This window comes from Protomyctophum bolini (assembly GCF_963924005.1).
Source record: "Protomyctophum bolini genome assembly, chromosome: 1".
In the NCBI taxonomy this organism is placed as follows: Eukaryota; Metazoa; Chordata; class Actinopteri; order Myctophiformes; family Myctophidae; genus Protomyctophum; species Protomyctophum bolini.
In genome coordinates this window covers 48,143,815-48,163,534 of record NC_137862.1, presented here as the reverse complement: position 1 = coordinate 48,163,534, position 19,720 = coordinate 48,143,815, and the positions used below count along the sequence as shown (strand labels likewise).

The window sequence follows — 19,720 nt, the reverse complement described above, 5'->3', positions numbered from 1 at the left end:
AATGTGCAAATAATTTTCCAGCCAAATGTCTAGTTCTATCTTTGGATGTCCTGGCCTGCACTCGCTTTGTCTTGCAGCCTGCTTTTCACTGTGTGTAAAGAAGAAAACGAATATTCATAACGAAAAGAAAGGAGGCCCTGTTGGATCACTGTCCTGTATAATTCCTGGAGCACATATTGTGTTATCTTGTACAGAACTGCTAATGAGAGTCCAATGTGCAATCACAGCATTATACAAATCACATAATGTGTATGACCTAGCCACTGTGCACAGGCAGGCATGTCTCGGCTGCACTAACAAATTACAGATGGCCTTCCAGTATTGTTCCAGTGTGTGCTGTTGTTTTGCGGTTCGGGGGATTGGGTTACCCATAATTAAGAACATGATTTGGAACAGGCTGGGTCGTCCCCTCTGCCCGATCAGCTTAGCCAGCGTTCAAGGGACTCAAAGACCCAAGACAATTTCATCTCCACATAAGCATGTCTGCCGGGAGTGCTTCAGCTATAGCAATATGGATCTGTCGATTTATATGGTGTCATTTATTGCCACAGCCTTCTACTGTTTGACACTTATGTTAATTACTGTGTATAACTGCTACACGAACAGCACCAAGCCTTTCATACACACACATGCATGTACGCACACATAGGTATGTACACACATGTGCACATGCAGGTTTATATTACTGTACTTGTGAGGATATCAACCTTTAGGGCAACAATCTTTTGAATGCAATTTGTGTTTCATTTTCAACTCTTGCTATGTTTTTGCACAACACCACCACGCAACTACAGTAAGAATATAAATATAGCATAACTCTAATCCCAAACCCTAAACGAAACTCTGCCTGCCTATTCCTAATCCTATAACCTCCCCAAATTCCAACCATAACACAAGCAACTAGAAAAGGTGCACAGAGAGCACAGATCTCCGCCAGGTAGGTTATTGAGGGCCAGAAATGTTCGGAATTAGCCAATTAGGAAATCGGACGGATCCGTTTTGATCACTTGACTATACTAATACTGCCCTACAAAGCCAAAGTGCAGTACCTATACGTTTTTGGACACGCCACGTACCTTATCTGTGTATCTCAAAGGTCAAATTATAGCGAACACACACTAATACAAAAGCAGATTTGTGTGTTTGTAACTGGGGTTTTGTGCTTCTTTTTTTTTTAAATCTCAGATGTATACAGCTCCTGGTGCATTGTGAGCTGATTGGTGAGCAGCTGGTAGATCCTGTTCATTATTCCACGGCAGCTGGGAGGGAAAGACAGCGGGAAAGCCACACTGGTGCAGAGTAACTAAGTACATGTACTCAAGTAGCCTACTGTATTTATGTACAATTTTAGGGTACTTGTACTTGAGCGTTTCCATTTTTCAATACTTACACGTACGCCGTATACATCTCAGATCAAATATTGTACTTTTCACTCCCCTATATACTGTATACAATTACTGCATTTGACAGCTTTTAGTTATAGGCCTAAAGCTACTTCAGATTTTTGTTATAAATACAAAACCCGTATTCTATAGCCATTCGAACATGGACGATCTCAAAGCTCAGAATGTGTTGCATTGCAATGTATTGTATAAGATTGTAGATCTGCTATTTTCAAAGACATGGTAAACATTTGACTTTCGGTACTTTAGGTGTTTTTAACTCAAGTACAATTTTGAATGTATAACTTCTACTTCTTTTCAATACTACTTTTTTATTTCTACATAGTGGTATATTGCTACTTTTACCTTTACTTCCACCACACAGAAGCAGGAAAATTATGGCCTGACCGCAATCACCCAGGACACAGCAATGCTATTAGTCCTCCTTCAATCCAATCTCATGATCCAACGGGGCAGACACTGCTTTAATCAGACACCTGGGAGGGAATGCCTCCATCCCATTTCATTACATCAGGGCCAGAATCAATCTGATTTCCAGTGTTCAACGATTACCTTCAACAATGGATGACTAGTTCCGAGTCAGACGAGATGTCATTACCAAAATAAGCCCTTGCATTTTCAACAGCCTTCACTGCACCCTTGAAAACCGGCACGACCGTCTTCATTATTCTGCTCATCCGTTTTGCGAAACATCATTCTTTTTTCAACTTTAAAAGGAAAGATCGCACCAGTGTGAAGTGAGGGGCACTCTACATCATCCAGAAACATTAATATACTTCCTCATGAATTAATTTGTCAACTTATGTTATTAGGTTTTAATCATGCAATACAATGTTTTAAAACAATATTCAATGTATTTAATGTTAATATAATTATGTAAAGCCCCGAACTGAATTAAAACAGTTGATTATGTTCTAAACTGTGTTTAGAAAAGTCGATTTGCTCGTCTATACATATGACGTAAATTATCCTTTAATTGTCAATGCAAGCATGGCATGTAATGTTTGTGTTGCCACAAAAAGCCGATTTGTTCAGACACATGTAAATTGCGTCCTCAGCTTCGTCTTCAATGTTTGTGTTGTTACGCAATGTTTGTGTTTTCACAAACACTCAAAATCGTCCATTCATTGTCAATGGCATGTGGCATGTTAGGACAAAGTTTGTGTCACTATATGATATAGAGTATATCATATATTTGAAGATGGATATCTTACAGTAGGGCCGGAGCCCGGAGGTAAGTACATTTTATTTATAAAGCATCTTTCTTAACAAGGTTACAGAGTGCTGTACAATTAACACAATCAAATCAATCAAATTAAAACAGGACAGTGTAATGATACAAGGAAAAATAGAGTAACACAAGCAAGAAGAACATCATAATCAAGAAGGTCAAATAACATTGGGAAAATGTTTCCGAAATGAATAAATATTGACAGACTCTTAAACAGACAGACATTTTTTAAAGTGAAAGGTAGGGCGTTCCATAATGTAGGTGCAACTACTGCAAAAGCACGGTCACCCTTTGTCTTTCGCTTAGTCCCAGGAACTATTAGGAGGCCTTTGTCAGAGGACCGCAGGGATCTCACATTGACCTTGGGGGGCAGAAAAGATCAGAAATGTAAGGTGGGGCCAGTCCATGTAGGGCTTTAAAAGTAGTTAAAAGGATTTTAAAATCTATTCTAGCCTTTATGGGCAGCCAATGGAGTGTGGCTAACACCGGGGTGATATGTGCATGCTTGACGGTTGGTGTTGGTGAGAATTCTGGCTGCATGTGTTCTGTACAAGTTGAAGTTTGGATAATGAGGAGCTGCTTAGAGTGGTATGGAGTCCGTTGCAATAATCAAGGCTGGAAGAAACAAATGCGTGCATGATTTTTCTCTAGGTCAGTGGGAGTGAGAATAGACTTTATTTTAGAAATGTTGCGTAAGTTACTTTTTTGACATGGGACTCAAGGGTCATCCTAAAAACCCAGGTTTTTGGCTGTCGATTTGACATTTGCTGCCAGTGGGCCAAGGGACTGTCGAATAGTGTGGGAATTAGCCTCTGGGCCAATGATGAGGATTTCAGTTTTGTCTGCGTTGAGCTGTAGAAAGTTTTGTGCCATCCAATTGTTGATAGCGGATAGGCAGTCGTGCATAATTGAGAGTTCACAGAGGTCGTGTTGCTTGAACGAGAGATAGAGCTGTGTATCATCAGCGTGGCAATGATATGAGATATCTTCAAAACTGTTAATAAAGTATCAAACTTCAACTTCAAAGTGTCATTGAGCAAGAAACTGAACTCTTAACTGCTCCAAACGAGTTGTAGGTTGGTGCCATGCATGGTTTCCTCTGCCATTGGTGTGGCGAATGGGTGAATGTAATGCACAAATTGTTGGATAAAGGCACTATAAGCACCATTTACTGTATACCAGTCATCTTGTTTTTAGACTGACCCTAGCATTGCCTGCCCATCTCACCATGCCACTTATTTATTACATAATTATACAGCAGAGCCATGCACTTATACTGACTTACTTGGTGAATATAAAAGCAATACAACTTGTACGTGTGTGTGTGTGTGTGTGTGTGTGTGTGTGTGTGTGTGTGTGTGTGTGTGCGCGTGCGTGCGTGTGTGTGTGTGCGTGCGTGTGTGTGCACCTGCACGTGTGTGTATTTTCCTCCAAAGCCCCATATTATTATCTTTGTCTGCTTGTGCACACTGCGCACGCACATGGTGATGCTGAGAGTGTCAGGGAAGCTGAGAATGCGAAGGCAAGGAGAGAGCCTTTGTCTGACTTGCCGGGGCTCCAGCTGGCTCCATCCCGCTATGGGTTGTGTTTGCATGTGAAAGTCAGCGGGTCCCTTAGCTTAGCACATGGTCTTGTGTGTGTGTGGTGTGTGTGTGTGTGTGTGTGTGTGTGTGTGTGTGTGTGTGTGTGTGTGTGTGTGTGTGTGTGTGTGTGTGCGTGCGTGCGCGCGTGTGCGCGTGTGCGTGCGTTTGTGCGTGCCTGCCTGCCTGCCTGCCTGCCGTGCCTGCCTGCCTGCCTGCCTGCCATGCGTGCGTGCCTGCGCGTGCGTGCGTGGGGGGGGGGGATCGATATTGATCCATTTGTGGTTATTCTATAAATTGCTTTCCTGCGTAATCTGAAATCAACACACGCGTTGTTTTATACTTTGTCGCATCATGCGATAATAGTGAAAATAGCAGATTTACAAGCTCCCAACGCATCGATGCACAACCTACGTGTTGAGAGCTTGCAGATATGCTATTTTCACTGTTTTTTTATTTTTTATTTTTTAACAAACAACAACGTTTCACATTATGATGACATACAGTATACCTAAAGTAGGGATTGATTATAAATTATTATCTATTAAATCAACACCTCCAATGTTGCATCCCTAATCAGGATGCCCCACCACCACCACACCCTGCACCCTCCCTCCCTCCCTCCTGTTCATTATGCTCAGGGAGGGAGCACATGTGTTCTCTTGGTCTCCATCTTTACCTGCTTCATCAACACAGAACACACAGACACACACACGCACACACGCACGCACACATGCACGCACGCACACACACACACACACACACACACACACACACACACGCGCGCGCGCGTGCACACACACTCACATGCATGCACACGCACGTGCACACACACGCGCGCGCACACGCACACACACACACACACACACACACACACACACACACACACACACACGTACATTTTTGTTATACTTGTGAGGACATAAACATTTTGGGACAATGAAAGTCATTTCATAATATTTAGAAAAAAACAGATCACTATACAAACTCACATTTTCTGCTGTGCTATTGCACCATGCTTACAGGTTTTGTGCATAATAGGCTATTGTGCTCAGCCTGTACGTTTTTAACATCTGACACTGTGTGTGTGTGTGTGTGTGTGTGTGTGTGTGTGTGTGTGCGTGTGCGTGCGTGCGTGTGTGCGTGCGTGTCTAACAGAGAAGAAGAAGTGATTTATAACTGATTTATATTAGGAGAGTTTGCAGCACTGCTTTGGATACTTGGGATCGAGTTCAATTTGGGATATGGGTCCAAAACTCCAAATGCATAGGCTATATGGCCCATATGGGTCTGGATAACTCAAACAAATAAACGGTCCATTTGCACAGAGTTAAATAAACACTGCATGCTCTGAGAAAGCTTCAACAAAAAGCGGGGAAGAAGAAGAAGGGGCGTGTTAGATCACCGACAGCTTTTCAGGACTCTCTCTTTTACAGCAGCCAGCCAGCCTGCCAGTGTCTGCTGCTAGTGAACGACGTGCACGTGTGTGTGTTGCGCGTGCGCGAGCATCAGCATCTAGCACTGTCCGACGTACGTGCGTGAGCCGTGAACATGTGTGTGTGCGTGTGTGTATACTGTGTAGAGCAGCGTAGAACAGTGCAGCCAGCCAACACACACACACACACACACACACACACACACACTTAACATTCGCTCACAACATGGCGATGAAGCGCCGAGAGACACGACGGCTCTCCCCCGACTAGAAATGCGACTTTTATTGTGATTTCAGAAGGCTCGGGGACTCGAAACAAAAAAAGAAACAAACACAAAAAAGACAACAATAAAACAGGCTGATATCCACATCTTTACGCGCCGGGCGGAGACAATAGCGGGATTCCAACATATACTACCACCACGCATGCATGTCGGGCTATATAACGGTATTATAGCTGGCTCGGTATAAGAGACGCACGTTGCTTTTTTTTTTACTACCCCTCCGGTGTGGAAATCAAAGGGCTTGTACATGGCGATGGAGAGGTGGACTATCTGGGGATTCTGTCTACTTTCACTGGCGTTCTTCTGGGCTCCGTCCAAGCAAGGTAAAAACAATCATCACTCTGTTTTTTTAAGTCGCCTGCAACGAATCATTTCCTTTCCAGGTGTGTGTGTGTGTGTGTGTGCGTGTGTGTCGGATTTTAGTAGAGACACTTGTTTTAGCCCTGCCTTGCCTTGACACTATAGTGCCGATTTACGCTCAGCATGCAAGTGTAGCTGGCTGGCTGGCTGGTTGTACAAGATGGGATAGCTGGGCTGCCATGGGTACGTTTATTGCACCTTGCTTGCACCATGCGATATTACAGCCAGGGCTCAGTGACCGTGTTTTCATTAATCACTTCAATCCTGATACGCTATAGCTTTATACATATAGCTGCTAAACAAGCTCACAATGCTTTGCGAATAATTACGATGCTATGAGCTTGTAGATCAGATTTTTGTTTGCTACTTCTGTCAATTGCTTTGACTTTTTTTTTCACCTGGTGTTTTCATCCGGATATTTTAGCACTTAGCAGCACGCCTTATAACTGCACCCCAATTGCATCAACAGTCAGAACCGAACGTGATAAACATCTAATGTAAGCACTTCAAAAACAAGTGTTGTGATTTCAAGGATGGTGAATAAACCGGGGTCATTGTTTGGTAGTGAATGTTGAATGAAGGCTGAATCTCCAGCCAAACCGGGACGCCTGTCTGGCCACAGACAGTATATAGCCTTAAATATAGGCCCACTAACACGTTAACCTCATGTAGCCTCTGCGGTCAGCTAAGTGCTTATGATATGCTATTCTCTTTCACGGTCATATTATTTCTCCAGGCCACGGTGTGTTGTTGTTGGTGAGCCAGTCTTTGGCGTGACAAAGTTGCAGGCAGCACATTGGGTTCAATCATGCTGAGCTGCTGCTGCTGCTGTGTAGCCTCATGCAACAATGTAGCGATGAGCGGCACATCAATGGTGCCGCCCGGGGGCTTCAGAAGAGACCGGTGGAGTTCATAGGATCAAACCAGGCAACGGAGCTTATTAATATGTGGGCCAGTCCAGTGGTTCAACCGTTTTTTAATTTCAAGGACCCCGCTCCCCAAATAACCCTGAGAGTGCAACAATGTAACCAAAGTTCATTCCATTTGTGACGTGCACTCAGAGTTACAGACCTGGCTGTAACCCCCCCCACCCCCCCCTCCAACTGAATATGATTTAATATTGTCAGAAAGCAATGCAGGCGTGAGAGTAGAGCAGTCTGGATTTGATGGATGATTACCATACTGTAGTATATGACAATCAGGGACAGAATATATTGCTTGTACCTTACCCGTTCAAATATATGAACACCAGATTATGTTATGTAGTGTGGGTACAGAGATCTAAATAGATTGATATATGTATTTTGAGTGTAATCAGTCTGGTGTCAGAGGCACTTGCCCATGGGGGTGTATATAGTTAGATCATACCAGTCCTACAGTCATTAGTCTGACAACACCGTAGGTCCCTGACATGCACTGCAGGTTAAAACCAACCTGTGCTGTGCTACGGGTAAGAAAATCACAGGTTTTCGCAGGTTAAAACAAACCCGTGGTGGGTTAAATATCACCCGTGGCGTCCACGTTAGGGGTTAGGTTAGGGTTTTGGGTAGGGTGTCGGACTCATGACTTATAGGACTGTTGGTATGTATAACCAAACACATGCACCTGCAAGTACAGAAAAGGTATAGCCTGGTGAAACCACTCCCCCTGCTGGACAACATTTGCATTCTGCCAGCAGGGAGAGTCTGGGAACTACCCCGGTCCAATTCTGTCCGGAGTGATATGTGGCTGTATGAGGCGGGATCAACACGAGACTTGCGACATATTGAAGCGCTGCCACAGCGCAAATGTAAACACAACCTAACAAGACTACAACTCGAAATGATTATGGAGATATCAAATGTTTGTCCCGCTGCTTCCGGGTTCATCTTTTCTGCTTGAGAGATCCCAGATGCAGGCAGGAGGAGGGAACTGGTGAACTCAATACTGCCGCATTCTGGCGAAGTCAGGTTACAGAAAAGGTGCAATTCTGGGGAAATGGTAAAGTGTGGTTGGCTCATGGCACAGACGCCTTGGGAAATATATAGGCCCCTCCCAGTGATTTAGCTCGTCAATTACAATGTCAAGTCACCCCTGTGATGGGATTTATCCCCCAAAAAGCATGTTTTTGCAACAAATGTTTAACACACACACACACACACACACACACACACACACGCACACACACACACACACACACACACACACACACACACACACACAGTGGCGCAACTCTCACCGAACACTCGAACATGGTCAAAACTCACTGACCATCTGTAAGTAGCCTATTCTATATACAATGTACAACACCATCAGTTTTCAGGAGAGGAGAGGAGAGGAGAGGGTTCGCATGTTTTGAACATGTAGTTAGTGTTGGCCTGCAAAACCCATGCACCTCGTCGAGAGAAAAAAAAGGAAGAAAAAAACCGGTGTTGAGTGTTGACAGTTGTGGAGATTTCATTAGCAACACGTCGATCTCCTCCTTTCCCCATAAATCCATGAATAGTGTAATCATAATATAATTCCCAAAGTGGGGTACAGGGACCCCCAGGGGTCCTTGAGCGAGTTCCAGGGGGTTAAATTAACATTGCTTTTACATAGAGCACCGAAGTCCTGACGTAACTCGCTCATCCCTTCGATTCCCCTGGTTCGCGGAAGTAATTTCTCTATGGAGAATAACATGGGGTGATCTTAACATCGTCTACTATAAGCGTTGTGGTCCAAAAATAAACAAGCTGTCTCGGCGTTATTGTCAGGGAGGTGTCTCTGTATCGTTTGCAACAGTCAGTCACTCATATATGATACAGTCTGCTTCTAGCGAAAATCTAACTAATTCAGCAGCAGTAACATTAGCGTTTTCTCTCAGTCAGTTGATTCTTCATATCCATATGAGTGAATTAAGCGGCCGGGGTGACATGTTTATTTTTCAAACACAGTTCTTATATGAAGCAATCTAAAAATCCTCCTATGGCGATTTTAATGCAACTAAACAAATACATGAACCTGGGGACTGACGCCCTCTACTGAAAGTGACGTCAGACTTCGGTGCTCTATTATCAATTGGAGTCCCACAGGTAGAAATATTCGTCGGTCTTTGTCCCTTTCATGGAGATCCATGATGTCATCATTATATGGAGATCCATGATGTCATCATTATATGCCCAATAGCCAAATTAGGCATATAATAAAAATGTAGTACAAATTTGACAGCAACTTTCACATGTAGTTGAGTAATATTTGACCAGGAGTAGGCCTAACTATACTTTAAATGAAAGTACTGTGAGGTTGAGTACTTTGTCCACCATGGGCATGACACCCCTCATCACACCCGTGTGTGTGTGTGTGTGTGTGTGTGTGTGTGTGTGTGTGTGTGTGTGTGTGTGTGTGTGTGTGTGTGTGTGTGTGTGTGTGTGTGTGTGTGTGTGTGTGTGTGTGTGTGTGTGTGTGATGCACTGATGGTGATATGTCTCTAGGTAGCAGGTATGCCAAAGAAAAGGGCACGACATTTGGAGGAGGGTATGCTTAGTTGAACTTTCAAATCCATACGTGTATTAATATGCTACAACATATATACAACACATACATATATTACAACATAAATAGAGTATGAGTTAGGCTACGGCTGGGCAATTTACCAAAGATATATCAGAACGGATAACTGACTTAATACTGCCAGATTGATCAAATAATGGAGAGGCGTACATACCAAAAATATATAAATATAATCAACTAAATCTATTACTCATTAACGACTCATTTACTTATTCATTGTACAATGGTAGTTTTCAAAATGGGCTACAAGCTCCAATGCGTTGTATATTGAACCAAAACAAGAATTGTTCATTAATCATAATTGTATGAGTTCATGTCTACTTTTGTTGATGTTCACACATTTCTTGTGTTATGTAGACATAAAGAGTAAAGTGTGTGTGTGTGTGTGTGTGTGTGTGTGTGTGTGTGTGTGTGCGTGCGTTTGTGTGTGTGCGTGCGTGCGTGCGTGCGTGCGCTGGTGTGCAAGTGACAACTATGATGGATATTGGATCTATTGATCTATTGCTAGTCGCAGGCTTTTTATTGAACACCTATAAGGTTAGCAAATAAACACTCTAATGGATGCTACGTGTCTTATACTGCCGCTGCATTCCCCTTTTGCACTTTTAGAAGCACTGTGTGTCCACCAACCTTTAAAACAGACATGTCTTAAGACTTGTAAATGCCCATAAGTAATGTACCACATATAAGCCAAGTGTGTGTGTGTGTGTGTGTGTGTGTGTGTGTGTGTGGGTGTGGTTGTGCGTGCAGGCATGTTGTATCTGTAATACTGTACTGCTGAGGCCCAAATGTCCCCACAAGTATAGTATGAATTGATTAATAGACACTGTGACTATTCCTGGTTCTCACAGGCTAAAATGGTTGTTTTATATTAAACTAGAAAAGGTGCCCAGGTCTGGCGCTATAATAGGCCAATGTGAAAAGGGTGCCATTTGTTCTTACACCATTGATGGCAATTGGATGATTTGAGACATCCGCCTGTTGGTGGCGCTATAACAGGCCAATTTGAAAAGGGTGGGATATATTCCTCAGCCTAGTAGGAAAGTCTGTGAAAGATTTCACGTAAATTGCACGCTGATCATGATTTGAGGCTTTTTGTTTCAAAAGGGCCAATCCTGCAAACTTTTAAAGCCTTCGACCTGGTGGAGACAGACATTGATTTGGGGAATTAGAATTACAGTAGGTAAAGATTCTGGCTTGGGGTTAGGTTTATGATTGCGCATTTGGAGGTTAGGGTTATGTATTTAGAAGTTAGGTTTAGGGTTTAGGAGAAGATAGCAGATCTACAACGTAGCGCAGCCCGACGTGAAGCGAGTTATTTTACTACCATTCTAAACGTTTGATGTCCTCACAAGTATAGTAATACCAAGGTGTGTGTGTGTGTGTGTGTGTGTGTGTGTGTGTGTGTGTGTGTGTGTGTGTGTGTGTGTGTGTGTTATGTGCGGCTCAGAAACTAGAGCAGGAATGTTGTGGGTGGTGATGGTTGTGAGGTTATTTGTGGGAAAGTGGGGATGGTGAGCGGGGGCAGGGGGTGATATTAGGACAGGGATGAATTGACGAGGAGGGGAGCCGCGGTGCTGGGGAGAATTCGGGGGCAAGGGGGCATCGCTACATCAGATCCACAAACAAAGAGCTTGTTTTTTCCATTCCAAAGATCAAATGAAAATATGTCAACGTCGCTGAGCCCCATCTCAAACCAAATGAGCTGCTATGAAAGGGTGCGAGCGCCACTCTTTTGAACCTATAGAAGCAGGGTCCACCGCGGCCATTAACGGACATGGAAAAGAAAAGCCTAACACCAAGCGAGAGGTTCTCAGAGTGGGGTCCGGATACCCCCTGGGGGCCCTTGAGGGGGGTTCCACAGTGCCAGCAAAAAATGTAGTATTGCAATCTGTTCAACTCTAATGCTATTTTACTCACGCTGTTTGAAAATATTGCAGCCAACAAATAGGCTACACATATCAATTTGGGAGTCCAACCTTGACATTCCCTGTTACTGAAATAATTCAGTCATCCAATCCATCAATCCAGCAAACAGCACCAAACTGTTTGGCATTGGCAGAGAAGATTTGGCAAATGTCTCATGGGCGCAACCAAAATACTCAGCTGTGCCGCTCATCCCACAAATGCATGTTCCTTACAGACGGGGCACCATTGAAAAGGGAAATAAACAGGCCTTCCAACGGTATAAAAGTTATTGCCAACTGCCAAGAAGCAAACACAAATGTCCAAACGTTTCGTTGGATGTTTATCATGAAACAGGGCGAACAGGGTGAAGAAAACAAGAGGAGAGTGAGTGTGTCACATAGGTTCACTTTGACTATTTGTCAAAGCATCACATGTACACATCATGGCATACTTTGAGGTTAGTCCACCCACTGCACTGTACTGTATATCATCTCTGTCGGGTGGAAACCTCATCTCATATGTCCAAAAGTGTTACTTTTTCAGGCTTCAAAAACAAGCTCGAAACGTGCTGCGTTTCAAGCTTGTGGAACTGCTACTTAAACTATTGCTTTTGTGTGATCAAGTATAGGGCGTTTTTATGAATGTACAAAAAAAAACACACAATTATGGAGATAAGAGGTTTCTTATCAGAAACCCTGTACATCCATATTTAAAATAAAATATGTTTTTTCTTTTCCTTTTTCCTTTTCCGTAAAGTAATGCCCTACTTCGTGGTACAAGCATGTCACACAAAAATAGCAGAAATGGCCAATCTACAAGCTCACAAGGGTCGCATCAGGCGCTTGTAGAGTATACCTTTTTGAGCCCGGGTCCTCAAAGTATTAACAAGAGTATTAACTTGTGACTAAATAACGGCTACATTACAATGTCTATGTCTATTTTTATTTTATTATTTATTTATTTATAATTATAATTTTTACATTTCCTGAACAAATACCAGTTTTGTTTCCACACTCCACTGTTGCTTCCCACTACGAATATCTTTGGTTTACATCTTGTATACTTGGTACAATGAATCAACATCCCATCTGTATTATGGCATTATCTCCAATTCTCCTCTTTATTGACACTGGCTGGGACTTAATCTCTTATCTTCTACGGTCAGCAGTGAGATTATGCGGAGAGAGTGGCGTGTAATTAATTTGTTCTGCTGCATACTGGCTGTGACATTTGGATTTCCAATCGAAATAAATATGAGAAGCACAGACTGCCCGGCTAATAATTCTGTCTTTATATTGCTGTGTGTGACTGTGTGCACATGTTAAAACATGTCAGGGGAAGTGCAAATGTCTCTCCATATTTCCAACAAGTTTGACCAAATTCAACCAAGTGTAGCAATAATTTAAAGGTGCAGCTCTATACAGGATAAACAAGTGAAATTGGAAGTGATGACTCAACGCACTGAACGCAGTAAGCAGACGAAATTGGAATTTGAACACTGCAATTGAAGCTGATGAATGGGCACTTAAGTGTTTAGGGGCTCATCAGCATTCAAACCTTTATTCACATGTTTCTTTTGTCACTTGTCCGTGTTATTAGTCAGAAGGTTCATTGTTTTCCGAAATTACTATCTCCTATCTCTAACCCTAACCTAAACATAACCGCAAGCACGGGAGCAGTGCATGTTCGCCAACCTTAATGCATGTTCGGACTAACGGGACTTCGGATCTGTGGGCAGTCCCCCAACTGTTAGACACATGACAAAATGGTAAAAAAAAAAAAAAGAAAAAGACTCAGCACTAGTTCCCAAACAGTTATAGTCACCTACAGATAGGTGTCACACACAGTGAGTGACAGATAACTGTGACACCTATATAGGTGACTATATAACTGTGAGAACTTGTGCTAGACTCTGAGGGTATAGAGTGATAAAGTCATCACAACTATTCCACTGGTTACAGTTTTTGTCAGCCTGCAAGCTATATTATTCCCATTGAACTCTATATAGCCAGCAACCCTGTGACTGTAGTGACCCTGTATAACTGGAGGCATGGATGTTTTTTCGACTGGCAAACAAGTTGAGTTTGTAGACATTAAGGAAAGCATACACTGAAAAATAATGGTTTTTAATCAGTCGTATTGTTCCACGAAGAACCGTCACCTACTAAATAACAATTTTATTAGTAAATAAATACAATATGAGGAACAGGCAGAGCCACTCACTAAATAAAATGGTCATATTAAACCCCCTGTCGCTCCGGTTCAGTCTCTATCCTTTTAATACACTATGGGCCCACCCAAACCACCAGCTGCAACTCCTTGCAACTGCTCGTAACTCCTTGCAACAAAACAAACCACACTGTGATGGTGCAACCACTCCCTTACGGAGTTATGTGTGTGTGTGGGTGGCTGGTTGGCTGGGTGGGTGCCTGCCTGACTGCCTGGCTGGGTATGAGCACGGGAACAGCATGGTTGTTTTTCACCACCTGTGTGCACTGCAACCTAACACACACACAAACACACACGCACATATTAACTGTATATATGATGATTTTGGGTGTGCCAATACAGTGACAGTACAGTACAGTACAGTACAGTACAGTACAGTACAGTACAGTACAGTAGAGGGACCGGCACACGGTAACTGTGTTTTCTCAACCGTTTCGGATGCGGGGGCGGCGCGCTGGAACCAGCACGGCCCCCTGTGCGCGTTCCTGGGGGTCTGGAGCTCCCCTCCCCCACCCCCGGGGACCCACACATGGTAACTCTGTCATTTCTCTACCGTTTCGGACGCGGGGCTGCTCGCTGGAACCGGGCCGGCACCCTGGGTGCGTTCCTGTGGGTCTGGAACCCCCCCCCCCCCTTCTGGGAACCCCCACACGGGTGTGATCTTTTTAGTTTAATTTAGTTTATATATATTTTCAGCACTACTACATTCTAAAGGAATAGACACAACACAACTGGTTGGTTATTTGCAATTGTGGTGATTAAATTACAGACTGGAGTGCACATCCATTATGTTATATTTTGTCGAATGCCAAGTTGTTTAGGAGTTAATTAATTAATATGTTATTATGTCAATGACCGCAAAATGATATATATATATTTTTAAAAAAGGACAAAAGAAAAAATATATATGCACAAATCATCACAATTTTTCAGAAATAGAAAATCTACAAGCTCATAGCACAGCATGAAGTGAGTGAGTGACATGCTGTGAGCTTATATATCTGCTATTTTGGAATAGCCAAAGTATATAAAATAATAGTTAAAGTGGTTAGAATGTAAAAAGATACTTGAAAAAACATATTTGAAACTGTTCAACTGTTCTGAAACTTTGTTAAATTTGGACTATCTTTGCAAAGATTACAGCAAATGAATGTAATTCTAATACGAGTTATTTCAAAAACCTTTGTTTCTTTCTTGAACCAAGGAAATGGAACTAGTTTTTGTTCCAGTTGTCTCTCCTCTCCTTTATTTTGTCTGTGTGTAGCATCAGCCGTTTATTCAGCACATTACTGTGTACCCACGGTTAAGCTCAAAGTCCATTCCACAGCACACACATTGAGATGCAAAGTTATGCAATGCTTACATTTCTGCTTTGATCAAATACAAGAACAGTGTAGTGATCTTTGGTCTGATGTATCATGCAAGCATTTTGTATGAATATGAATAAATAACTATCCGAAAAAAGTGAATGTCATAGTAGGTGAAATGTAAAAGAATAAAAATCACACCCGTGTGAAGTGAGGGCGCTCTTATCATCGTACATCATCTCATTCCGGCCAATCACAATTTGCGTCCACACCTTCGTCATCAATATTTGTGTTATGCAATGTTTGTGTTTACACAAACACTGAACATTGTCCATTCATTGTCAATGGCATTTAATGTTTGTGTTAGGATAAAATGTGGGATACACACACCAACAAACAGCAGGGGGGGGGGAAGCATGGACAATGGCACTTGTACCTCTCAGGTAGAACAGTGGTGAAAGAAGTACTCAAATGTTTTATTTTACTTAAATAAAAGTAGCAATAGCACAACAAATACCCTATATACAGTCATTTGTTTTGGTCAACATTTGTCATACTTTCTTTGAGAAAAGCAACTAGAGGTTCGGGCTGCTCCGAGCCCCGAGGCCCTAATATCTAGGCTTGTTTTGGTCTGTCACAGTTGTCATGGCCCTGTGGGTCATAATGTGTATATTCCTGTGTTGCTCTGTCTTTTTCCCTCAGTGTTTGTGTGAATGAGTGAGGAGTGACTGATAGAGGACTGCATGGGGTGAATGTGGGATGAGTAGTGATTGAGAGAGTGGTTGCCAGCTTGTGTGAGTAGACTGAGTGGGGCATGAATGTGATTGGCTAACTACCGTACCAGGTGGACCTTGCTGGTGATTGTGATTGGTTCCTCTGACCAGGCTCACCTATAAAGCTGCCTGTTGTCAGTACTTCTGATGCCTTCTAGCCAAGTTCCATGCATCAGCACTTTGTCAGTTTTTAGCTTAGAGTGGCCTCGCTGAATTGGGAACTGGGTAGGAGGGAGTCCATTTTAATGTTGTGACCCAAGGTTGCGTGTGTCAGCATGACACACGCCATATTTGGATGCAGCTGCAGTGGGAATTAACTCTATATATGGCTGAATCAACTGAGTGAACTCTATACCATACTGTTATGTCTGAGATGGAGTCAGAGTGGCGGTGGTCCGCCCACTCCCCGCCGGGATTAATTAATTAATTCACCTAGTATTGCCAGGATTTCCCCCCCAATGAACCCTTTTTTTCGACCGGATCGGATGTTAATAGTGTATGTGTGTTGCCGCATCCACTTCCCGTCTTGTGATCGGGACAGAGAAAGCCTGACCGCGACCATCACAGCGTCTGCTATGGGCTGTGGAATAAACCTTGTTTTGACCAGAAATTACATCTGCGACAAGGAATTGGAGCTAAAGGCGATTGAACGAAACAGAGTGAGCACGGGAGCCAACCAAATACTAACGTGAGTAGCATCTCATCTCGATAGATCAAAATCACTATAAAAGACCAATTAACTAACTGCTGGGTAGTAAGTCGGTGTATATGCATGAATGGGGCATTATGAATGCATTTGCAATGAATACAGCCTTTAGCATTTGCATTTATGGGTCAGCTGAATAGCAGTTTCCATTACAACTGTATGTCTGTTTTTGGCTGGAGGTACTTTTTGATGATGGAGGAATCTGGAGTATGCGAGTCTCCAGGAGCCTCTAGCCAGCTTCACCAGACAAAATAGACTTTCAATTTCCTGTCGTATTGCCACTCAGAGGTTGAGTTTTGTTCACAAGGCCATCCTGACAGAGTTGTTTGTCTGTGATGAAAGCAGCCTTTAAATGCGTCCAAGCACTCGCGTTTTGACATCCCAGCCTTGCTACCCTGTTAATGGTGTAGTGAAATGAAAAATACGTTTCTCAGACGTTTAGACCATATCCGTGGTCATCATGTGGGCATACCTAACAATGGATGCCAAAAAAATTGGAAAATGATTTGTGTGTTTTTATATCAATTTCCTTAAAATGAAAACGTGCTGCGTGAGGATGAGGTGTAGAGATACACAAATGAAGCTCACCCATTTGATTCCCATTGCTGCACGTCCGTCCAAACACAGATGCTATTGATTACAGAAAAAAATCTGTTTTTAATCTCATTTAAGATGAGACATCCAGACAGTGTATTACTCGCTTTTTTAAACTTAATCATCACGCTAAAATATATGTATATAGGTTGTGTACAGTTTAGAAAAAAAATCCCCTGGCTTTGCCGCCGACTCTCTGTCACTTTGTAAACAAACCACTGTACATGTGCGTGCATGAGACGTACATCCCATAGCCTGGACGGATGCATTTGATTGGTTCATAAACTAAGATCCTGCCGTCTGAGGCTGAAACTTGAAGCCATTTCACTACACCTTTAAAGTATCCGGGGACCCCCCGGGGACCCTCACACGGAGTTGCACCACTCCATGTCATTTTTTTATTTGAATCCTGAAAAGTAACAGTTTGGACATGCTGTTGTATGTATGAGGTTTCCATGCACCCAACAGACGGAAGCACAGTTACTTTAATTCTACCTTTTTAAGAAGTAATTTTAATATTAAATGTTTTGCCTTTTCTATATTTTACTTGATTACTAGTATTAAGAACATATATAGGGTTTAAGTGTTTAACAAAACCTCCGGCAGAAACTCTGCGTTCAGACAAATCTAATGCAAGTTGCCATACAAGTTTTAAGCAGGTATACCTGCCACTGGATCTGCTAATGTGGTGCAGCTTCAACCTTGTAGAATGCATTTTTTTCCTTTCCTATACATTTTTTCCTTCCCTGGACCCAGTTCCAGTATTATTTGGTTTTGTTTTCACCTTTAGGAATAAGTGTTAGAGTTCAGTCTCTCCAAATCTTTCGTAAACAGAAAATGCATTTTCAGGTGGAGATAGTGATACACTATACCAGTTGTATCCAGTCAGGAGAGTGAACTCATACAGGAATGGATACAGGATACATAACTGAAACTGGGTTTGATCGCAGGCAGGCAGGCAGGCAGGCAGGCACACACGGAGCAAGAGCAGACATAATTGGAACTGGCGAACTATACAATTGCAGCAGATACTCTCGTGAAAATGTTTGTTTATTAAAGAGCTGTAGAGACAAGGAGATCCATGTTATTATATGAACAAGCATTATATAGCAATGATTACTAGTAGGCCTAGTAGCCCATAATTGAGATGTAATGTATGTAACCTTTTAACTGAAAACACTGTTTTAACAACAAACAAATAAATCACCCACACTACCTCTACATATTCATATTGTACATGAGACTCTTAGGTCTGGTGAGATCTGATGTGTATTACGTACTATGGGAAAGTTGATTAAATTAACCATTATTTCTAATATTAGTCATTTCTATTCATAAGAAGTTACTCTTGCCTGCATAAAAAAACAAATAAAGCCTTTAGTTTAAGCCTTTCATCTTTGATGAGATTAACCGGAGTCACACAGCGCTCCTCTGCCTGACAGTGCTCTTTTAAACGAGATTCTCTCTAAATTGCAATCCTATTTCCGTAATGACTTTCTCAGTAAATGCTAATTTGATTCCGTACTTTGCTCTCGGCTTAAGACATTAGAATTGTTTGACATTTTCCTCTACCAAGAACATAATTATATTGTTCATTTTCTCTACTGTATAATTATTCCATTATTTAGTTCCCGTGAACATAGTAGCTAGCGTTGCTGTCCAGTGGAAGCCTCTATACGTCCAACTCAATTCAAACGTAGCAAAAGTAGCAGATCTACAAGCTACAAGTTAGTTGATCTGCTACTTTTTGTTGCTTTTGTGGGATTCTGTAGTATGATCACATAGGGCACTAATTTATGAAAAAGCATATTAAAGCTTTGATACCTTGAGACTAGACACCAATTGTCTGAACCTGCAGTTCCTCTCGTACTGACCTAACTAACCAACCTGTCTCATGACGGTCTAAACCCAGCTCACGTCAACTATTGAGGGCAGCAGTGGCTCAGGTAGAGTGGCGGGACCCATATGGAAAAAAAAATACTAAATTTCTATATGTTTTACATGAAACTTGTAGTTAATATATATGACAGTCAAAACAGATATAAGATCCATAGTATTTTTTTGTAAAGTGAAACTTATATAATTTTGTCATTTATATGAACTATATAAAACAGTCAAAGCACATATAAGATCCATAGTATTTTTTTGTAAAGTGAAACTTATATAATTTTGTCATTTATATGAACTATATAAAACAGTCAAAGCACATATAAGAGCCATAGTAAGTTTTTGTAAAGTGAAACTTATATAATTTTGTCATTTATAGGAACTATATAAAACAGTCAAAGCACATATAAGATCCATAGTTTTTTTTGTAAAGTGAAACTTATATAATTTTGTCATTTATAGGAACTATATAAAACAGTCAAAGCACATATA

General features: G+C 42.0%; 1 protein-coding gene across 1 annotated transcript in view; it reads left to right on the top strand.

The window, feature by feature from the left end:
- The first annotated feature begins 5,882 nt into the window (after window positions 1-5,882).
- Window positions 5,883-19,720, top strand: part of igdcc4 (immunoglobulin superfamily, DCC subclass, member 4) — a 138,854-nt gene continuing 125,016 nt past the window's right edge. Inside the window, exon 1 of the mRNA XM_080785179.1 lies at window positions 5,883-6,256. Within this exon, the coding sequence (XP_080641305.1) occupies window positions 6,181-6,256 (76 nt within the window). The 5' untranslated portion in view covers window positions 5,883-6,180. The remainder of the gene's footprint in view (window positions 6,257-19,720) is intronic.